Source organism: Nicotiana sylvestris, chromosome 4 (assembly GCF_000393655.2).
Source record: "Nicotiana sylvestris chromosome 4, ASM39365v2, whole genome shotgun sequence".
In the NCBI taxonomy this organism is placed as follows: Eukaryota; Viridiplantae; Streptophyta; class Magnoliopsida; order Solanales; family Solanaceae; genus Nicotiana; species Nicotiana sylvestris.
In genome coordinates, this window is record NC_091060.1 from 24,902,495 (window position 1) to 24,921,154 (window position 18,660).

The 18,660-nt window shown below is 36.1% G+C and overlaps 3 protein-coding genes across 3 annotated transcripts; all 3 read left to right on the top strand.

Moving 5' to 3' along the window:
• The first annotated feature begins 3,273 nt into the window (after positions 1–3,273).
• Positions 3,274–4,657, top strand: LOC104226577 (uncharacterized). Its single transcript, XM_009778605.2, has one exon. The coding sequence runs from the start codon at positions 3,370–3,372 to the stop codon at positions 4,261–4,263; it is 894 nt and encodes a 297-aa protein (XP_009776907.2). The 5' UTR covers positions 3,274–3,369; the 3' UTR covers positions 4,264–4,657.
• A 6,010-nt stretch (positions 4,658–10,667) lies between these two features.
• Positions 10,668–11,834, top strand: LOC138889340 (uncharacterized). The gene is made up of 2 exons (XM_070172635.1): positions 10,668–10,749; positions 10,885–11,834. Exons 1-2 carry the CDS (start codon positions 10,668–10,670, stop codon positions 11,832–11,834), a joined length of 1,032 nt encoding a protein of 343 aa, XP_070028736.1.
• A 2,773-nt stretch (positions 11,835–14,607) lies between these two features.
• LOC138889341 (secreted RxLR effector protein 161-like) lies at positions 14,608–15,357 on the top strand. Its single transcript, XM_070172636.1, has one exon. It carries the CDS (start codon positions 14,608–14,610, stop codon positions 15,355–15,357), a length of 750 nt encoding a protein of 249 aa, XP_070028737.1.
• The last annotated feature ends 3,303 nt before the right edge of the window (positions 15,358–18,660 follow it).

Sequence of the window (18,660 nt, forward strand, 5' to 3'; positions counted from 1 at the left end):
GGCTAGATGCGTACAAGTGCTGGTGTATATTAAATAATACATCTCATACCAAATTTTATTTTTGGGAGTTTTGTTCTCATAACCAATGATTTAGCTATAATTGGAGGCATACAATTTTTGCTAAACCAACTTGGATTTAAACTAGTATTATCAAGATAAATCATCATAATTTATATTCTGGAACTGTGCTCTAATAATTCGAGCAAGCAATCTTGCAAAAGTCAAATTGCAAGTTGATAACAAATGCACATGTGACCATAGAATAGATGCATCTATTAAAATCATATAATAGTAAATGGTCCATATGGCAGGTGACTGGGCCCATATATTTATCACCTTTTATTCGTTCCAGAAATCAAGGGATTCAATCCCAACCTTAACTGGTATATCATGAGAATAAGCAGCACAAGAGAATTCTTGAAGAATCTTCTATTCTTCAATATATGTCAATGTAATTCTTAATTAATTTTTTGCATCATAATTGAACCGGAATGGTCAACTGGTCATGCCAACTAATATTTATTTTAGTAAACCTCTAGTTTACTTGTGGCATATAATTCCAGCATCATGCTTATATTTGTGTAGTACAAATTAAAAAAAATCGGGTAATCTTTCATATTTACCTGGTATGATTATAGAAATATGAAGATATTCAATCTTCCTTTCATTTATAGTCTCAATGTGCCAATCACTTTGACTTATACATTTGAAATTAGAAAAGTTTCTTTTGAGACTTTACAATATCAATGGCATGAATAATTTTATTCATCCGGATAGTAACAAATTAGTTTTTTCGGAGCTCTTAACAACTTTTGTACTACAAGATCTTTTATCATACCATTCATATGGTAAATGTCTCCTTTACTGAGAAAATTATATCATAATAAATTGTCATGGTCAAAATTATCATAAGCAAAATCATTTCTTGCTTTAATTTTTCCTTTAATAATTTTTTATAAGGCATGTCAAAATATTTTGGCGTATCACATGTACGAGACCAATGACATATTCATGTAACCACACAATAATATTTATTCTCTTTATTTCACTCAAACCTCCCTTAAAGGTGAGTTGTGTGCTATTCATCCAATCATGCCTTGCATGTCTTTATTCATTACTTTTATCACATATTACCACATTCACCTTTAGGAATGAGTCAGCATTCTCAATGCTTATCACAAGTCACATTCTCTTCAAGGAATGGATCATAATGAGCGATGTGCTTCATACCAATTTGATGGTAAACATTGCCTTCATATTTTGAAGGACTATTTTGAGAACCCTTATTGTTCTCCTTTTATAATCATTGTGATGATTATTATTATTTGGAACGCTCAGTTCATTGTTCAACTACTTGTCTTCATTTAGACTTATTATGCACTGCTACCACATTCACTTCAAGAATAGAGCTAATCAAGTGGGACAATCTTCATGCCTTTTCATGAAAAATATATTATTTTTCTTTAGTCATCATTATATCATCAATATGGTACATTGAGACTCAAACCCAATGTCTTACCAGTAGAAAGGCATGTTAGGCCATAATAAATTGGGACTCAAACCCAACTCTTATCATTATGGAGCATCAGGACTTGATCCTGATGTCTTACTCTCAATCAATGGCATAATAGGCTAAACAATATTGAGATTCATTCCCAAGCCTTAATTTCAATCACATGCCAATAAAGTTGTACACAACTAATTTGCAACTTAACAAATCAAATTTGTTTTCTTAAATAAGTGTACAAATCTCAAATCAGCGTAAAGCTTTATCAATTATTTGTAGCATCTATATGAAATACAACCATTTGTAGTCAGAATATTTCTTCTAAATTCTATTAGAGTTTAATTGGATCATAAAGTCATTGTCATAATATTTATTGAGCCTCTCTCGAAAATATTGTTGTTTTCGGGGTATACCCTACCTATTGGATTTGATTTAACGTCATGACTTTCCTTCACTCAATTCAACTAAGCAATTAGTGAATAAATTTATCAAAAGTACAACATATAGGTAACAACACATATATAGTACTAATATATAAATTCAGCATTTATATTACCTGAAAAGTGACATTATAGGTAACAACTTACCAGTTGTAGCTTATGCATCATTCATATAAAATACTTGAAAATGGTAAGTCAGTAGCAAGCATCAAGTAGATCATGGATACTCGAAAATTCCTCTTCTAGTAGTCATACTAATCACTGTTTGCTTTCAAATGATACGACCATAAATTATGAAGTATACTTTCTCAGTAGCTGATTTATTTTCCAAATTTCAAAGAAATAATTAATCAACCTAGATAAAGATGTGAAGTATTTCTTGTTTTCTTCAAGATGATTTATGCTTCTAATCAGTATGACATTTTTTTATTCTCCCTTTTTTTTTGGTACTATATGCAAGTGCAAAAATCCAAAAGGAAAAAATATTCATCCAAGTAAAAGAAAATGTTAAAAGCGGTAGGATATATTTAAGATAGTTAACACACAAATATGCATAAGACAACTTATATAACATATCCTTGGTTACTATGACATGCCTCATATCAACAATTAACTGCTACTATGATTTTCACATATAGAACTTCGAAAATTTTATTCCATTCATGTGATATGAAAGATGTAATATTAATATGTGCTTATGTAATACATGTATGGTATGAAGTTGTGTGCATACGAGACATTAGAGGAATGACAAGTATAAGATAATCATACCTTCTTATGTTTCATTACTTACCATATGTAATTTCTCTTTACTTTCAACCATGAAATAATATATATGGCTTCTGATTGCAATATTTTCGGATGTAGGACAAGTTTGTAGATATATATAGAATTGGTTAGAGACTCGTGCTGATAACGTGTTATGACATATAACTCAAAGTAGCAATATGGAATAAAGAATAAAAATAATTTAGTAAAACATGAACAAGAAATGGAGATAGAGAGAAGGAAGAGATTTTTTTCTTCAATTGTGTGTATTTTCCTATCTATTACAAGGTCTTTATATAGACATGAAAAATGAAGAAAATATGTCATGAAATATGTTATTGAACATAGAAAATATGTCAGTGAATATGTCAACAAACATTTGACATGAAAATCATGAAGGAAGAGTAGACATCCACCATGATATGATATTTATCGTAACAAATATAACTTAATCTATTGATAATACATAACGAAATTGATTTGTTTTTTAGGTTAAGGTTCAAAATTTCGATAGTAAGGAATCTATATGCAAAATCTATAAAAGGAGGACAATATTCTCACAACTTCCAAACCTTCTGCACCAAAATTGTAATTCACCCTTTTCCTAACCAAGCAAATTCACAGTCGCCGTCACCATTCCTCAACTCAGCAACAATGGCGAAAATTAACGAAGCTCAAGTGCTCAAGGCAGTAAATGCTCTCCTCAAATGGAAGAAACTTCAATCCAAGAACCAATCTTTACTATCAGATGAAGAAGCAGAACAAGAAGAAGAAACAGAAGCTGAGGTATTAGAAGATAATTTCATTTATCTTATGTTAACTCTCAAGAAAATCCCACCAAAAGAACTCACCACCCCCCACAAAATCCCCCTCCCCCACCCCCTTTTTCACCCCCTTGAATCTTTTTCCGATATTTGTCTCATTATTGATGACAGACCCAAAAAACCCCTTAACTCAAAATCCAATCTTTATGCTGAAACAATGCAAAAGAACAAACCCCATATGTCAAAATCCAAACTTGATGTTGAAACAGTGCAAAAGAAGATAAAAGCTGAAGGAATACCAATAACTAAAGTTTTGAAATTTTCAAAGTTGAAGGCTGAGTACAAGTCTTTTGAGGCAAAAAGGGAGTTGTATGGTTCATATGAACTGTTTTTGACTGATAAAAGAGTGGTACACTTGCTTCCTGTTTTATTAGGGAAGCAATTTTACAAGAAGAAGAGGAAGGTACCTGTGCCAGTAGATTTGAGGGGGAATAGTAGTTGGAAAGAGGAGATAGAAAGAGCCTGCGCGTCGAGTTTGTTGTGTTTAGGGAGTGGGACGTGTAGTGTTTTGAAGGTTGGGAGGGGAGGGATGGAGAGTGGTGAAGTTATGGAGAATGTTTTGGCTGCTATTGAAGGAATTGTTGAGTTTGTTCCAAAGAAATTGGGTGGTGTTAGAGCTTTTCATTTGAAGTTTTCGGATTCATTGGCATTGCCTGTTTATGAGGATTTGCCTGATTCCAAGATTGAAGATTTGAAGGAGCCAAAGGCGACGAGGAAAAATTGAATAAGGATCAGAAGCATGGTGATAACAAGAAAGTGTAACTGTTCTAGCTATGGATAATTGAGAAGAAAATGAAGGATAAAAAGTGAACGGGTGGGATTTCAAAAGGTTTTTCCAGATAGAAATCGGCGTAAGTATTGAGTTGTAGGCTCACAACCAAATGTTATATGTTCTTTAGAAAATTTGGACAAAGTGTTTGCATTTTGATTCTTACAATGCTTAGGTTCAAGTAGCCAGTGAATACAACAATGTGTTTTTTTTCCTTTTGCTGTTCTTTTGTTTTCTGATTTGATCTAGTTCTTCCAACAATGCTGTTGCTTACATTGTTGTTTCAAATGGGAAATTCCAATGTTTACCTCTTGATAGATTATCAATGTGGACAGTTTAATTATGATCATAGTGAGACTCTTTATCATCATGTGTTTCAGCAGGTTTTCTTGTTATCTTGCTTTTGTTGGTACTATTTCATGTTATTGTTTCCTATCCATGGTTTATATACTACTATTATTTTCTTTTCAACGAATGTTGTGACTATGTTTCTCCTGAGCCGAGGGTCTAGTGGAAACAACCTCTCAAAGGCTGCGTACATACTATCTTTCCCAGACCCGATTTATGGGATTAAACTGCATTTGTTATTGTTGTTGTTTCAAATGCCAGTGTTTCATCCTTATCTGATTTAGTTGTTATGTTCATTATACTTGCAAATATCTCTTTAGAATTCATTCGTGTGAGAGTTTAGCTGTATTTTCTTGAGCAGTCATAAACTTTAGGAAATGGGGACTGATTCATAATCTGTCTTATTTTCAGTTGTATAAATCTAGACTTATTGATAATTTTGCTTTTGGATTCTTTGAAGGGCAGCTAAAGGAGGGTGTGGCATTTTATATGTAGATTGCGTGTGTGTCTCTGTGTGACCTATAGGTCACGAGTTTAAGCAATGGAAGCAGCAACTAATACTTGCATTACGACAGACTGTCTACATTACACCCCTTAGAATACGACTCTTCCTCGAACCCTACACGAATGCGGGATGTTTTGTACACCGGATTGCCTTTTTATATTGTGTGCTATGTTTAATACCTTCATAATTTCTAAGCAACACCAGCACGCGTATTGTTCTCTTTCATTATCTGTGTACCAATCTATGTGTTGCTACCTGTGGCATGTAGATGAATATAAATAATAAAATATGGTTCTAAAATGAAGTAAATGTTTTATTTTAATGATGTTATAACTTATACTCCATAAGAAAAGAAAAAGTCTATGGATTCTTTTTGTTTTCTTAAAAAATATTTTTTAATATCCATTCAAGAGGTCTTACTGTGTTTTTTTGTCAGTGTCGTTATAATTTTCACTAAATGCAATAATAAGAAGGGGAAAAAAAGAAGATAAGTTACACAAATTCTACCAAAATAATATATAGAAATATATTATTATTATTATTATTATTATTATAGGTGATATTTATCCTTTCACCTAGCTTCTTTGGCTATATTAAGTAATATAAATTGTACTTAAGTTCATGTAAAGTATAAGTAGAATATCCTTTAATTTTGTCAATTTTTTAAAATAAAATATACCATATCTTGTATGACTGTTCTTTTAATATTAAGGTGTGTGTGTATATATATATATATATATATATATACACCTTAATAGAGAATCACTAATGTATTTATTATATAGTTTTAATATATGTTTAAAAAGTTTTTCTTCTTTTTCACGTTTTTTCTTTCATTCCAAAAATAGAAATGCTTTACAATATTGTTTAGTCATAAATAAGATTTATGAAGTCTATAGGTGAGATTATAATATAGCTTAAAAGAAAAAAAATATCATAATATTAAAAAGAAATAAACTGAGATAGACTGATAATTTAGACTGCGAAATAGGTATTTAAAATGTTCAATTGAGGGATAAAGGGAGGAGATAAATTAAGAGGGGAAAAGTTATATTGTTCAAACTTCAAGGGTTGGTTTTGTAGGAAGAGGTAGACTCGCATTAGTCAATTGCGACTTGTAAGTCTCGTTTGTCAATTGCGACTTGTAAGTGTTGTTTGTCAATTGCGACTTGTAAGTGTTGTTTGTCAATTGCGATGTATAACTCTTATTAGTCAATTGCAGACATATAAGTCGCATTAATTTGTCAATTGCAGACATATAAGTCGCATTAATTTGTCAATTGCGATGTACGAGACTCTTATGATAACAATGGCCTCTCAGTTCAAAATCCCACTTCACTCTATGGCTGTCCAACGGGACGGGACAGGAGGGACGAGACGAGACGGGATGAGACAAAATTAATGGAACGGGACGATATTTAGCCGGGACGGTGGCGGAATGGGACGAAACGGGTCAGGACAAACGGGATGAAACAATAGGCCCATCCCGTCCCGCTAACAAACGGGACGGGACGGGACGAGACGGGTTCACGGGCCTTAAGGGTCGTTTAAAAAAAATTATTTAAGCATTAAGTTTGGCAACGTCTAGTTTTTTGACAATGACTAAGTTTTTAAAGTTTGCAACGACTAGTTTTTCGACTTATTTAATAAACTTAAATGTTAAAACGGAAATTAGAAAACTAAGTAAATAATTATAAAATATTAAAACAAAAGACTTGTAATGAAATATTCTAGTAATTATAATAGAGTTATAATTTATTTAATATAATTTCAAACTATTAAGTAACTAAGACAATTCATAAAAAAAATTCAACGCTTAGTGCCTTTTATTTTATTAATAGAACTTTCAAATCTCACATACAAATATAATTCTTTTGAAGAGCATATAATCTACGCAACCACCTTCTAGGAAGGGTTCTGTTTGAACTAGGCCTCTTAGTAGCCAATTACAAATTATCATACTAATATTTGTAAGCTCCTATATAGCTTCTTTGTAACTTGTATATAATTTCTCTTGGACATTGTTCTGGAATTGGCAATGTTGATTGATGTTCCATGAGCTCCATGCCGTCATCGCTCCCAGTGCTAAGTATCTCATTGTATTCTTCTTCTTCTTCCCTAGTGGTAAATTTTTCAAAACCAAGATTTCTTCTTTCTGAATGAATCCAAACTCTGAATAATACGGAAATCTCTAGACTATCCTCCGCTAATGAATGTCTATGATCTCCAATTTGAAAACTTGTCGCGCTAAAAGCACTCTCCGATGCTACTGATGATGCTTGAATAGCAAGGATATCTCGGGCCATTATTGAAGGTATTGGAAAAGCTTTGCCATGCTCCCTCCACCATACCAAAAGTTGTTCGTTGCCTACTTCATCTTTAATACTTTCCAATCCTTAATTAAGATAAGAATCAAGTTCATCATCAATAGATCCAGGAATCAAATCCTGTTATATCATCCATATCTTCCATAAAACTTCTGCTCTAGATTTAGAAGTAGAAGGAGCAGTTTCACCACCTGTTGTTTCCATAGATTTATATTTATCAAACATTGATCTAGCATAAGAATATATACTAGCTTGGCAGTCTTCGAGAGATGGTTGTTCATTTTCTTGAATTGCTAAATTCTCATAAATTTTACGAACAAGTCCCTTTGCACCTCTTAGTTTTAAAGATGAGTTAAGTAGAGTAGAAATTAAATAAACTTGGGGAATAGTGAATAAATACTTTTTAAAATTTAAAATTATTTCATTAATGGCAGGTGCATAAGTTGGATTTGTTTTATACTTACCACATACAACAGAATTTTCATAAATATACCATAATATTTGTGTAACAGTAGGATAATATATACCCAAAAAATTATTTTGTAGCATAATAAAAATTTTCTAAAAATTTAGTAAGCCCTTTGATCTCATCCCAATCAGAATCAACAATTTGATCAGCAAGGATACCATTATGCATATTAAATACCTTTTGTATAGGCACCCGATAATCATAAGCAACTTTAAGCATTTCATAAGTAGAATTCCACCTAGTACAAATATCTTTTGGAACTTTTCTATATGGAAGGTTAGCACTAGCACATTGTTGAGCAAATTCACGAATTCTACTCGCTTTATTAGCACGAAAAATATAGCCGCAAGCATGTTGTATTTTACTACAAGCATCAGAAAATAAATTAATACCATCTTTTATAACCAAGTTAAAAATATGTCATGCACATCTAACATGAAAAATTACTGGATTAATTGGACAAAGTCTAGTTTTTAAGCTAGTAGTTGAGATTGTGTTAGCAGAAACATTATCTAAGGTGATAGTTAAAATTTTATCAATGAGTCCATAAAAATCAAGTATTTGTAGAACAGTAGTTGCAATATATGCTCCAATATGTTTTGAATCTACAAATTTATAACCAATAATACATTTTTGCATGTTCTAGTGATGATCAACCCAATGACATGTAACAGTTAAATAATCACAACTATTAGGACTACAACCTATATCAGATGTGAGAGACACTTTACAATCTAAGTGAAAAATACACAACGAATACACTGAAGATATTCGGTTTGAAATTTAAAAACATCATTTCTAACTGTGGTCTTAGAAAATCCTTGAAAAACAGGATTATAAGTTTCTTGTATATAATGCACAAAAGCAGGGTGAGAAGGAAAAGTAAAAAGTAAGCCACAAACAACCACAATTTTTGCTAAGTTCTCACTATCTCTATATTTGTTATAGGGGCGTAAAACAGTACCAGAAGCAGGGTCAAGCTGCTGTTGTAAAAAATTAGAACCCCCCAGATCCACTAGGAGTGCCAGTACAGGTGCTAGGGTCCATAATTTTTCTGCCTTCTATGTTAGCTTGTATCCATAACGATTTGTGTTCCTTAAGTAAGTCTGGTTAAACCCCTGATGGGTTTACAGTACCTTAGCTTAATGTTTTGATGATCTAACAAACTTACTGTCAAAGAATCAGATAAGGAACCTGACACACTTGGTACACAACTCAAACCAACGGACTTCAGCTAATATGAGTTGCTATGACTTCAGAAGATAGAGAATCAACACAGGGACATGATACCCTTGTGTTTCCCTGACAATAGTACGAAGTCAACTATCTACAGCTGGAAAGTGACTACATGCACTGTACACAGAAACAGTGCAACACAGTTCTGCAGTCACTTCTCATTTGACCTACCAAGTTATTACATCATTCAAGTGATGTCATCCATGTTGTATTAACATAAAACATTGCAGCAAAACATTACTTGAACATTTGAGAATTCATTCAAGCATCTAACAATCAAGCATTCAATTCTCAAGTGCATCAAGAACAGAGTTTAACACTACTACGGACCAGTTCTTATATCTAATATCTTGTATGTCCTTAGTAGAGTTGTAACTTTGTAATTGTTCTTCATTGTAATTTCTACTTTGCTTATCTAGAAGCGTTACTTAGGAACCCCTTGTAATCCATAAACCTTTAATGTTTGTGTCATGACTAGAGTTAGTCATGAGTTGAAGTATTTGTAATAGGTGTATTACAAAGTGGCTTGTAATAGGTGTATTACAAGTTAGTGCGGGATTAAGAGTTTAATTCCTAGATTGCATAGGTTGTAGTTTAAAGTTACTCATAGTGAAATTGAAATCCTACCAGTGTAGGTCGTGGTTTTTTATCCCGTTGAACAAGGATTTTTCCACGTAAAAACTCCATGTTCTATTTACCTACTGTTTCATTAGCATTCTCAGTGAAAACTAATAGAGGACCTGGTTTATATATAATTTGGTGGACTCATATATTCTATCAATTGGAATTAGAGCGGGTTCTTTCTATCAGGTTAACACGTAGAAAGGATCCTCATGGCTACTCCACCAAATTTTGAAGAAGATTAGTCTACGTATAGACCATCCAGGTTCAATGGGCAATACTATGGGTGGTGGAAGACAAGAATGCATGATTTTATCATGGCAGAAGATTCTGAGTTGTGAGATGTTATATGTGATGGTCCTTATATCCCAACAAAGAAGGTCAGAGACCCTTCAGTGACGACACCAAAAACCAGGAAGGAATACAACGATGAAGATAGGAAAGTTGTGGAGAAAAACTTTCGTGCCAAGAAAATTTTGATGTGTGGCATAGGACCTGATGAATACAATAGGATCTTAGCTTGTCAATCCGCCAAGGAAATATGGGAAGCTTTGCAAACAACACACGAGGGAACCACTCAAGTAAAGCAATCAAAGATTGATATGTTCACCACTGAGTACGAGCTCTTCAGGATGAAGGACGATGAATCTATTCAAGATATGCACACAAGATTCACTTCCATCATAAATGAGCTACACTCGTTTGGTGAAATCATTCCCAGGAATAAGCTCGTGAGGAAAATTCTCAGTGTCTTGCTAGTTCATGGGAGAGAAAAGTGAATGCCATTACTGAAGCAAAGGATTTTCAGGCCCTAAATATAGATGAGCTAGTTGGAAATCTTAAAACTTACGAAATGAAGAGGAAGAAGGATAGTGAAAGAAGAGAACCAAAGAAAGAAAAGAACCTGGTACTCAAAGCTGAAAGCAATGACTCAAGTGAGGAGGACTGTGACATGGCCTACCTAACCAAAAGGTTTTAGAAAATAGTCAGAAGGAATGGAGGGATACCCAAGAGAGGCAGTTCCAACAGACCAAAGAATTATGACCTTTGTCATAAATGTGGGAAGCCAGGGCATTTTATCAAAGATTGCCCTCTCTTGAAGCAAGAACACTTCAAGTACAACCCTGATAAAGCAGCCAAGAGGAACCCGGTTCCTGACAAACGATTTAAAAGAAAGAATGATGATGACAACATTGTGAAGCAAACTCTTGTAGCATGGGGAGATTCCTCCAGTGAGTCTGAAGAAGAAACTGAAGCAAGTGATAGTTCTATGATGGCAGTTAAAAGTGAAGCAAATAAATATGATTCAATATTTGCTTTGATGGCTCAATCAGACGATGATGAAGATGATGACAATGATGAGGTAAACTTCAGGGATGTTAAGAGAAATCTGAAATCCTACTCTCTTAAGAAACTCATGTCATTAGCAAATGTATTAATTGATGTCTATCATAGTCTTGTAGATGATAAGGATGCCTTGCCCATAGAATTAGGAGATACTGAGCAAACCAGAGATGACTTGGTAGTCTGTGTGGTTGATTTGAAGGAAACTGCAGATAATCTAGAAAATGAAAAGAAGGTTCTAACTGAGAAAATCACTAGTGTAGAACACGAAAGAGATGATTTGATGGTAGTAGTAGTTGACTTAAGAGAAACTATTGAGAATTTCAGTAAAGAAAAAGATTCCCTAGTGGAGAAAGTGACTGTTATTGAGCAGGAGAGAGATGACCTCTTAATAGTGACTGTAGACTTAAGGGAAACAATAGAGAAACTCAAAGCTGAGTGTAAGCCCGAAAATTCTGAAAAAGGGAAAGAAGTAGCTAGTGAGGCACACATTAAGCTTGAAAACAAGTTAAATATTGTGAGAACTAGTTTGCGTGCTGAACTTGAGAAAAATAGGCAGCTCCAAGCAGAACTGGAAAGAGTAAAACATGATCTTGAGAAGTCCCTTAAGTGGACCTGGTCCTCGGTGCTATTACTGCCATGCATGTTAATAATGGTGAAAACAGGCAGGGAATAAGGTTTCAAAGGGAGAGAACTCCTTACAACTCTCATAGCAAATATGTTACTATACCCGATAATTGGCTGTGTACCCACTGTGGGAACAATGGGCATTTCAAAGAAAATTGCCAAGCTAGGATTCAGTCTCTATAGAAAAAACAATGTTTTTGCTGAAAAGGGACCAGGTGCCACTATTAAAAAATGCATGTTACCTGCATGGGCTAAAAGAGCACTTATTCATCCTCTTGCTTATTACAAGGGACCCAACCTTTCTTGGGTTCTTAAATCTAACCCGTGATCTCCTTGTGCAGGGAACAATGAAAGGAAACAATTAACAATGGTTCATGGACAGTGGATGCTCAAAGCACATGACTGGAAATACCATGGACTTTCTTTTACTAAAAGCCCTACAATGAGGGAGTGTATCCTTTGGAAATAGAAAAAGGGTACATTCTTGGTGTTGGAAAAATTGAAAAGTCACTCTCTCACTCAATTGAGAATGTGTACTATGTCAATGGCCTTAAGTACAGTCTCTTGAGTGTCTCCCATATATGTGATAAAGGAAACAAGGTAGAATTTTTGTCCAATATATGCACAGTTACAAATCTAGTAACTAGTGGAGTGGTACTTGGGCCAAAAGATAAAAGAATATTTATGTTGCTGATTTCGAGTCTCTACAAAGTGGTGATCTAAGTTTCTTGAAAGCATTTGATGATGATGCTGAACTGTGGCACAGAAGACTAGGGAGTGCAAGCTTCTCTCTACTGAATAAGATGATTCAGAAGGACCTGGTTCGTGGTCTGCCCATGTCAAAGTTCAAAGAACACAAAGTCTGTGATGCCTGCGCTAGAGGGAAGCATGTAAAATCCTCATTCAAGCCAAAGAAGGATGCCAGCACCTCAAAACCACTTGATCTCCTTTATATGGATTTATGTGGCCCTATGAGAGTGCAAAGCAGGGGAGGAAAAAGATATATCTTTGTGATAGTAGATGAATACTCCAGATTCACTTAGACTCTATTCCTTAGAACAAAAGATTAAACCTTTGAAGTATTCGTAGACTTTATGAAGAAAATCCAAGTGAAGATAGAATCAAGAGTAGCATGCATTAGATCAGATCATGGAACAGAGTTTGACAATGCTAAGTTTGATGAATTCTGTAACGAGAATGGCATTATTCACAACTTCTCAGCCCCAAGGACTCCCCAACAAAGTGGAGTTGTGGAAAGTAAGAACGAAACCCTTGAGGAAATGGCAAGAACAATGCTGATCGACAGTGGGATTGCTATGAACTTCTCGGTTGAAGCTATCAACACTGCCTACTACTTGGTGAACAGGTGCATGATCAGGTCTCTCTTGAACAAAACCCCCTATGAGTTGCTGAATGGAAGGAAGCCCAAGCTGACTCACTTAAGAATATTTGGGTGCAAATGTTATGTTCTCAATAATGGAAAGGATCAACTTGAAAAATTTGATGCCAAAAGTGATGAAGGAATCCTTTTGGGGTACTCTTCTCAAAGTAAAGCCTACAAGATATACAACAAGCGGACTTAGTGTGTTGAGGAAAGTGTACACGTAATCTTTGACGAGTCGTATCCTTCATATGAGAAAAGCAACAAGGACGATCAAAATGGAGAGCCTCTGCTAGTTTCAGGTAAAGTCATTGACATGACAAATAGAAAGGCAGACATGATGAGTCAATTGAAGGAGCCAAATGAAGACAATGTAGTGTCTTTTTCATCAGCCAGACAGCAACCAGGTACCACAATTACAACCACTAAAGCTGAAGAAAGAGTAGTTGATGCAGTCCAAAGTACTCCACCGGTAGTTGAGAGAAGAATGCAAGGGAACCAGTCAGACTTACCCAGCTCCTCTACAAATGAGGCTCAAGTGCCCAACTGGAAACACAAAATCTCCTATCCTCTTGACAACATAATTACCCCTCTGGATTCAGGAGTACAAACTAGATCAAAATCCAGAAATTCACTTGCCTTCTCAGCCTTTCTTTCCCAAATAGAACCCAAAAACATAAAGGAAGCCTTAAAGGATGCAGACTGGATTGCAGCTATGCAAAATACGTTGCATTAGTTCGAAAGGAACAATGTATGGCACCTGGTACCTAGACCCTCAGATAGAACCATCATAGGAACCAAGTGGGTATTCAGGAATAAGTTTGATGAACATGGAAACACTATAAGGAACAAGGCTAGGCTAGTGGTTCAAGGTTACAATCAGGAGGAAGGAATTGATTATGATGAGACTTTTGCTCCGGTTGATTGCATGGAAACTATTAGAATCCTCATTGCATTTGCATCACATATGGAATTCACGCTGTTCCAAATGGATGTCAAAAGTGCATTTCTGAATGGATTCCTTAAGGAAGAAGTCTATGTAAAGCAACCTCCAGGCTTTGAATGTCATGAACACCCTGAATATGTGTTTAAATTGGACACGGCATTATATGGGTTGAAGCAGACTCCTTGAGCTTGGTATAAAAGACTATCAAAGTTTCTCTTAGAAAATGGTTTCACAAGAGGAAAAATTGACAACACTTTGTTTATGAAGAAACGAGGGAGGAACGTGCTCATCGTTCAGGTATATGTTGATGATATCATTTTTGGGGCAACTACTGATTCACTGTGTGAAAATTTTTCCAAACTCATGGGAAGTGAGTCTGAGATGAGCATGATGGGTGAGTTGAACTTCTTCTTGGGTCTTCAAGTGAAGTAGTCCAACAAGAGTACATTCATCAGTCAACAGAAATACATCAAGGAGCTCCTGAATGGGTTTGATATGGAAGCATCAAAAGTGATTGACGCTCCTATTGCCACTGCTACTCGACTGGACATGGATGAATCTGACTCTCCTATAAATCAAATCATGTATAGAGGCATTATTAGGTCTCTTCTCTACCTCACTGCCAGCATACCTGATATTGTCTTTAGTGTGCGTCTATGTGCAAGGTTTCAGTCAAATCCCAAGGAATCTCATCTGAAGGCTGCCAAGAGAATTTTGAGATATCTTAAGGGAACACAAGACCTGGTCCTATACTACCCTTCAGGTGATAATTTTAATCTTATTGGGTATACTGATGCTGACTATGCAAGTTATCTTGTGGACAGGAAGAGTACTTCTGGAATGGCTCACTTTCTAGGATCATGTCTTATCTCATGGGACACAAGGAAGCAAAATTCAGTGGCTCTTTCAATAGCTGAAGCAGAATATGTTGCTGCAGCTTCCTGTTACGCTAAGCTTTTATGGATCAAACAACAATTAGAAGATTTTGGTGTGTACACTGACTGTGTGCCTCTTCTATGTGACAATACCAGTGCACTCAACATGGCCAAGAACCTGGTTCAACATAAAAGAACCAAGCACATTGATATGACACATCATTTTCTCAGAGACAACGTGGAGAAAGGGCTTATATGTATGAAGTTCTGTAGTATAGAAGACCAAATTGCAGATATCTTCACCAAAGCACTGAGTAGAGAACATTTTGAGAGAAATAGGCTGGAGCTGGGGCTAATAAAGTCTAATTGAGAACCTGATCCCCATCAGTTGGCTATGAAAGTCACATTCAGGTAACATTAGCTAAAAGTGTTTTCTGGCCAAGTGTAACTCACTTCAATACCATTGCAGGTAGACACGCATGATGATTATAAAGGCTGTAGATGCACTGCATGAGTGGTAAAAAAGGATGGAAATTTTTGAAAGACAGGTCAAGAACCTGGTTCTTGTACCACAGGTTAGTAGTCTTGTGCTTTTTCATACATATCTTAAAAGGATGCAAAAAAAAATCGAGTGTCATGTCATCAACCTTTTCAGACCCTTTATTTCACGTCTTTTCATTTCAAATACCTTCATCTCCCTCTGAAACATTATAACTCCCCCCAAAACTATCGCTGTTTCAGAAATGATTTCTCTCTCCCTCATAATTATCTCCTCTCCCATTAAAACCCCTTCATCTCTTTGAACGATCATATCTTCTCTTCAGTCTTTCTCCAAAACTTTCAAACTTTTTCTCTGTCATGGCTGAAGATCAATCGATAATCCCCTCCTTAGTTGAGAAACCCCTAGAGCAAATCCTTGATTCTTCCCCTTCTAGTGAAACACCTCTCACCATCCCCTTTTCAACCACCACTACAGAGGATACTCCCAAACTTGACTCTCTTTCACCCTCTATATTTCATGTCACTCTCTCATACCTCTCCCCCCCTCTAAATGTTGAGAACTTAGAAACCCCAAAACCCGATAGCCTTTCATCTCTATCGCCTGAGATTCTTACTGAATAAAGCAAGGATGGGGAACAGAGTAAGTTCCACAGGTAGTAGAGGTCTTATAGGTTAGCATTTATTAGTATATAGTTGTTTCCGCGTCTGAGTTTGTGGTACCCATGGAGTCTCAAGAGAAAGAGGTCGTAGAAAACATATTGGCCATATCTGCATACAGAATAATGTTTGGGGTGATCTCTTTTGTGCCTGAGTCTCTGATGAAAGAGATATAGTTGTTAATAGAAGAAGGAGTTGTGGTGCTCTTTGAAAATTCTGCACCAGCAGAAACTACTGGGACCCCTCTTGAAGGACCTGACCCCTCTCCTGAGGAAACAAGTCAATGATTCTCTTCCCAGGTCAGTTTCAACCTTGATACTTTTCTACACTTTGATATTAAGCCCTTAGAAATTTAGGCTCCTGCTATGAGGTCCAGTGATGAAAAAGATCAAGATAATGTTGCTCTAGATGCGTTCATTGCCAAGAGGAGGGTAATAACCATTCCTGAGCCTTCTCCTGCGACTTACTACTAGGTTGCAAGCAAATGAGGCTTTTGAATCTTCCCTGCAGAAGAGTAAAAGGAGTAACAAGAAGAAGAAAAAGAGGTTGGTGAAAAATGGAGAGGTTGTGTGTGACAAAAATATTCCTGTAGCGGAAGTAGATGAGGAAGCAGCAGAGGAACCAAGTTCCTTGGTCAAAAGGTCTCCGAAAAGGAAGCAAGAGGAAGGTGTTGCTACGCCAAGTTCAAAATTAGTGAAAAGTGGTGAAAAGTTGAAACAAGTAGTAAGTGAATAGTCATTGTCTGATGAGGATGTGTTAGTAAGGTCCATTGAAAATGGTAAATCAAGTGTGAAGTCTAGAAAAAAGAAGGTGGAAACGGTGATGGAACCTGATTCTGCAAAAAGAGTGAAGTGTGAGAGTATGTCTGCTAAGGAATGACTGAGGTACCAAAAGGTTCTGTGGGGTTGCACTTTTGACCCAGAAATCTCTGAAATGGCCAGAATGAGACAAATAATAGACATGTTCGAGTTTCAATAGTGGGTCCATCTGTTCAAGGTAGATGTTTCTAAAGTCTATGAGGATGAGGTCCAAAGTTTCTATGCAAACCTCTTTCCTGTTGAAACTAATCATATCTGTGCTTTGGTCAATGGAGTTGATATTGTGTTGGATGTTGCTCTGCTTGGGGACATTCTTAAGGTCCCAGCTGAAGGTATGTCCTCTGTCAAGAACGTGTGTGGGTCAAATTTTAGGAATGCTATTGTGAAGGAAGGCGCAGTCCAGAAGGGGGAACAGGTTCACAAGAAATCTCTGCTTCCTGTTTACCAGCTATTGTTTGAGTTGGTAAACAAGGTTCTTCTACTCCGTGCTGAGAGAAGGTCCATCACTTCCAAGTCTGATCTATATTTGATGGAAGCACTGGATGGGTTCCGAGCTGTAAACATGTCAGCCATCATGATTGAGCACATGCAAAAGGTGGCAACGTTCAAAGATGAAAACCATGGTCTTCCTTATGGATTTCTTCTAACGCATGTCTTTAAGTTCTTCGATGTGACTTTGGGACAACCCAAGATAGGGACTAAGAAGCAGACCTTCTCCCAAACTACTTTGGAGGAATGCGAATGTGTTGAAAAGGGAGGAAGAGTAGGAAGCACTTTGACAATCTCTTAGCTTATCAATGCCCAAAATAGTGCTACTGAGGAGATTAGGAATCTGAAGGCAAGGAATGCCATACCGGAGAGTCAGCAGGCCCAAGGGGCACCAGGATTAAATGAGGAGATTGCTCACCTAACCAAAGAAAATGTTAATCTCAGGCAACAAGTGGAGAACCTGAAGGAGAAACTGCTCGCAGAGCAAATGTCGGCCAATGCCCAAATTGATCTCATTCTCACACCCTCGCTGCAACTTCTAAGCCCTCTCCTTCTAGTGTCCCCTAGGTTAACCCTTCAGTGACCAGTTTCTGGCTTATCTCTTTTGTTTTTGATGACTATGGCATTTGTTTTTGTTTTTCTTTTGTGGTGTGGATGGAATGTACTTGTACTGCTCCCGCTGATAACAGTCCAAATTCTGCCTTTGCTGTAATGGCAAAGGCTTACTTTTATAAAAACTATCCTCTTTTGCTGTTTATTGCTTATATTTCTCTGCTTCTCTTTTTTTATCATGTTTTGTGCACATATCCGACATGAGTTAGCTAGGTTAGACTTTTTTATGCTGATTGCTTGCTTGTATATTTTTAATGATCCCAAAATCGGGAAGTATAATTGAAACAAGGATCTTATTAAGGGGGATGCATAAAGTCAGGGGAAACTTGTGAAGTTCCTGCTACTTCATCTGGTCAATTTTGCTCTAAGTCATATGTTATCAATTTCTAAGTTTGTCATCATCAAAAAGGGGGAAATTGATGGGTTTATAGGACCTTAACTTAATGTTTTGATGATCTAATAAACTTACTGTCAAAGAACCAGATAAGGACCTGAAACACTTGATTTACAACTCAAATCAACGGACTTCAGCGAATGCGAGTTGCTATGACTTCAGAAGATAGAGAATCAACACAGGGACCTGATACCCTCGCGTT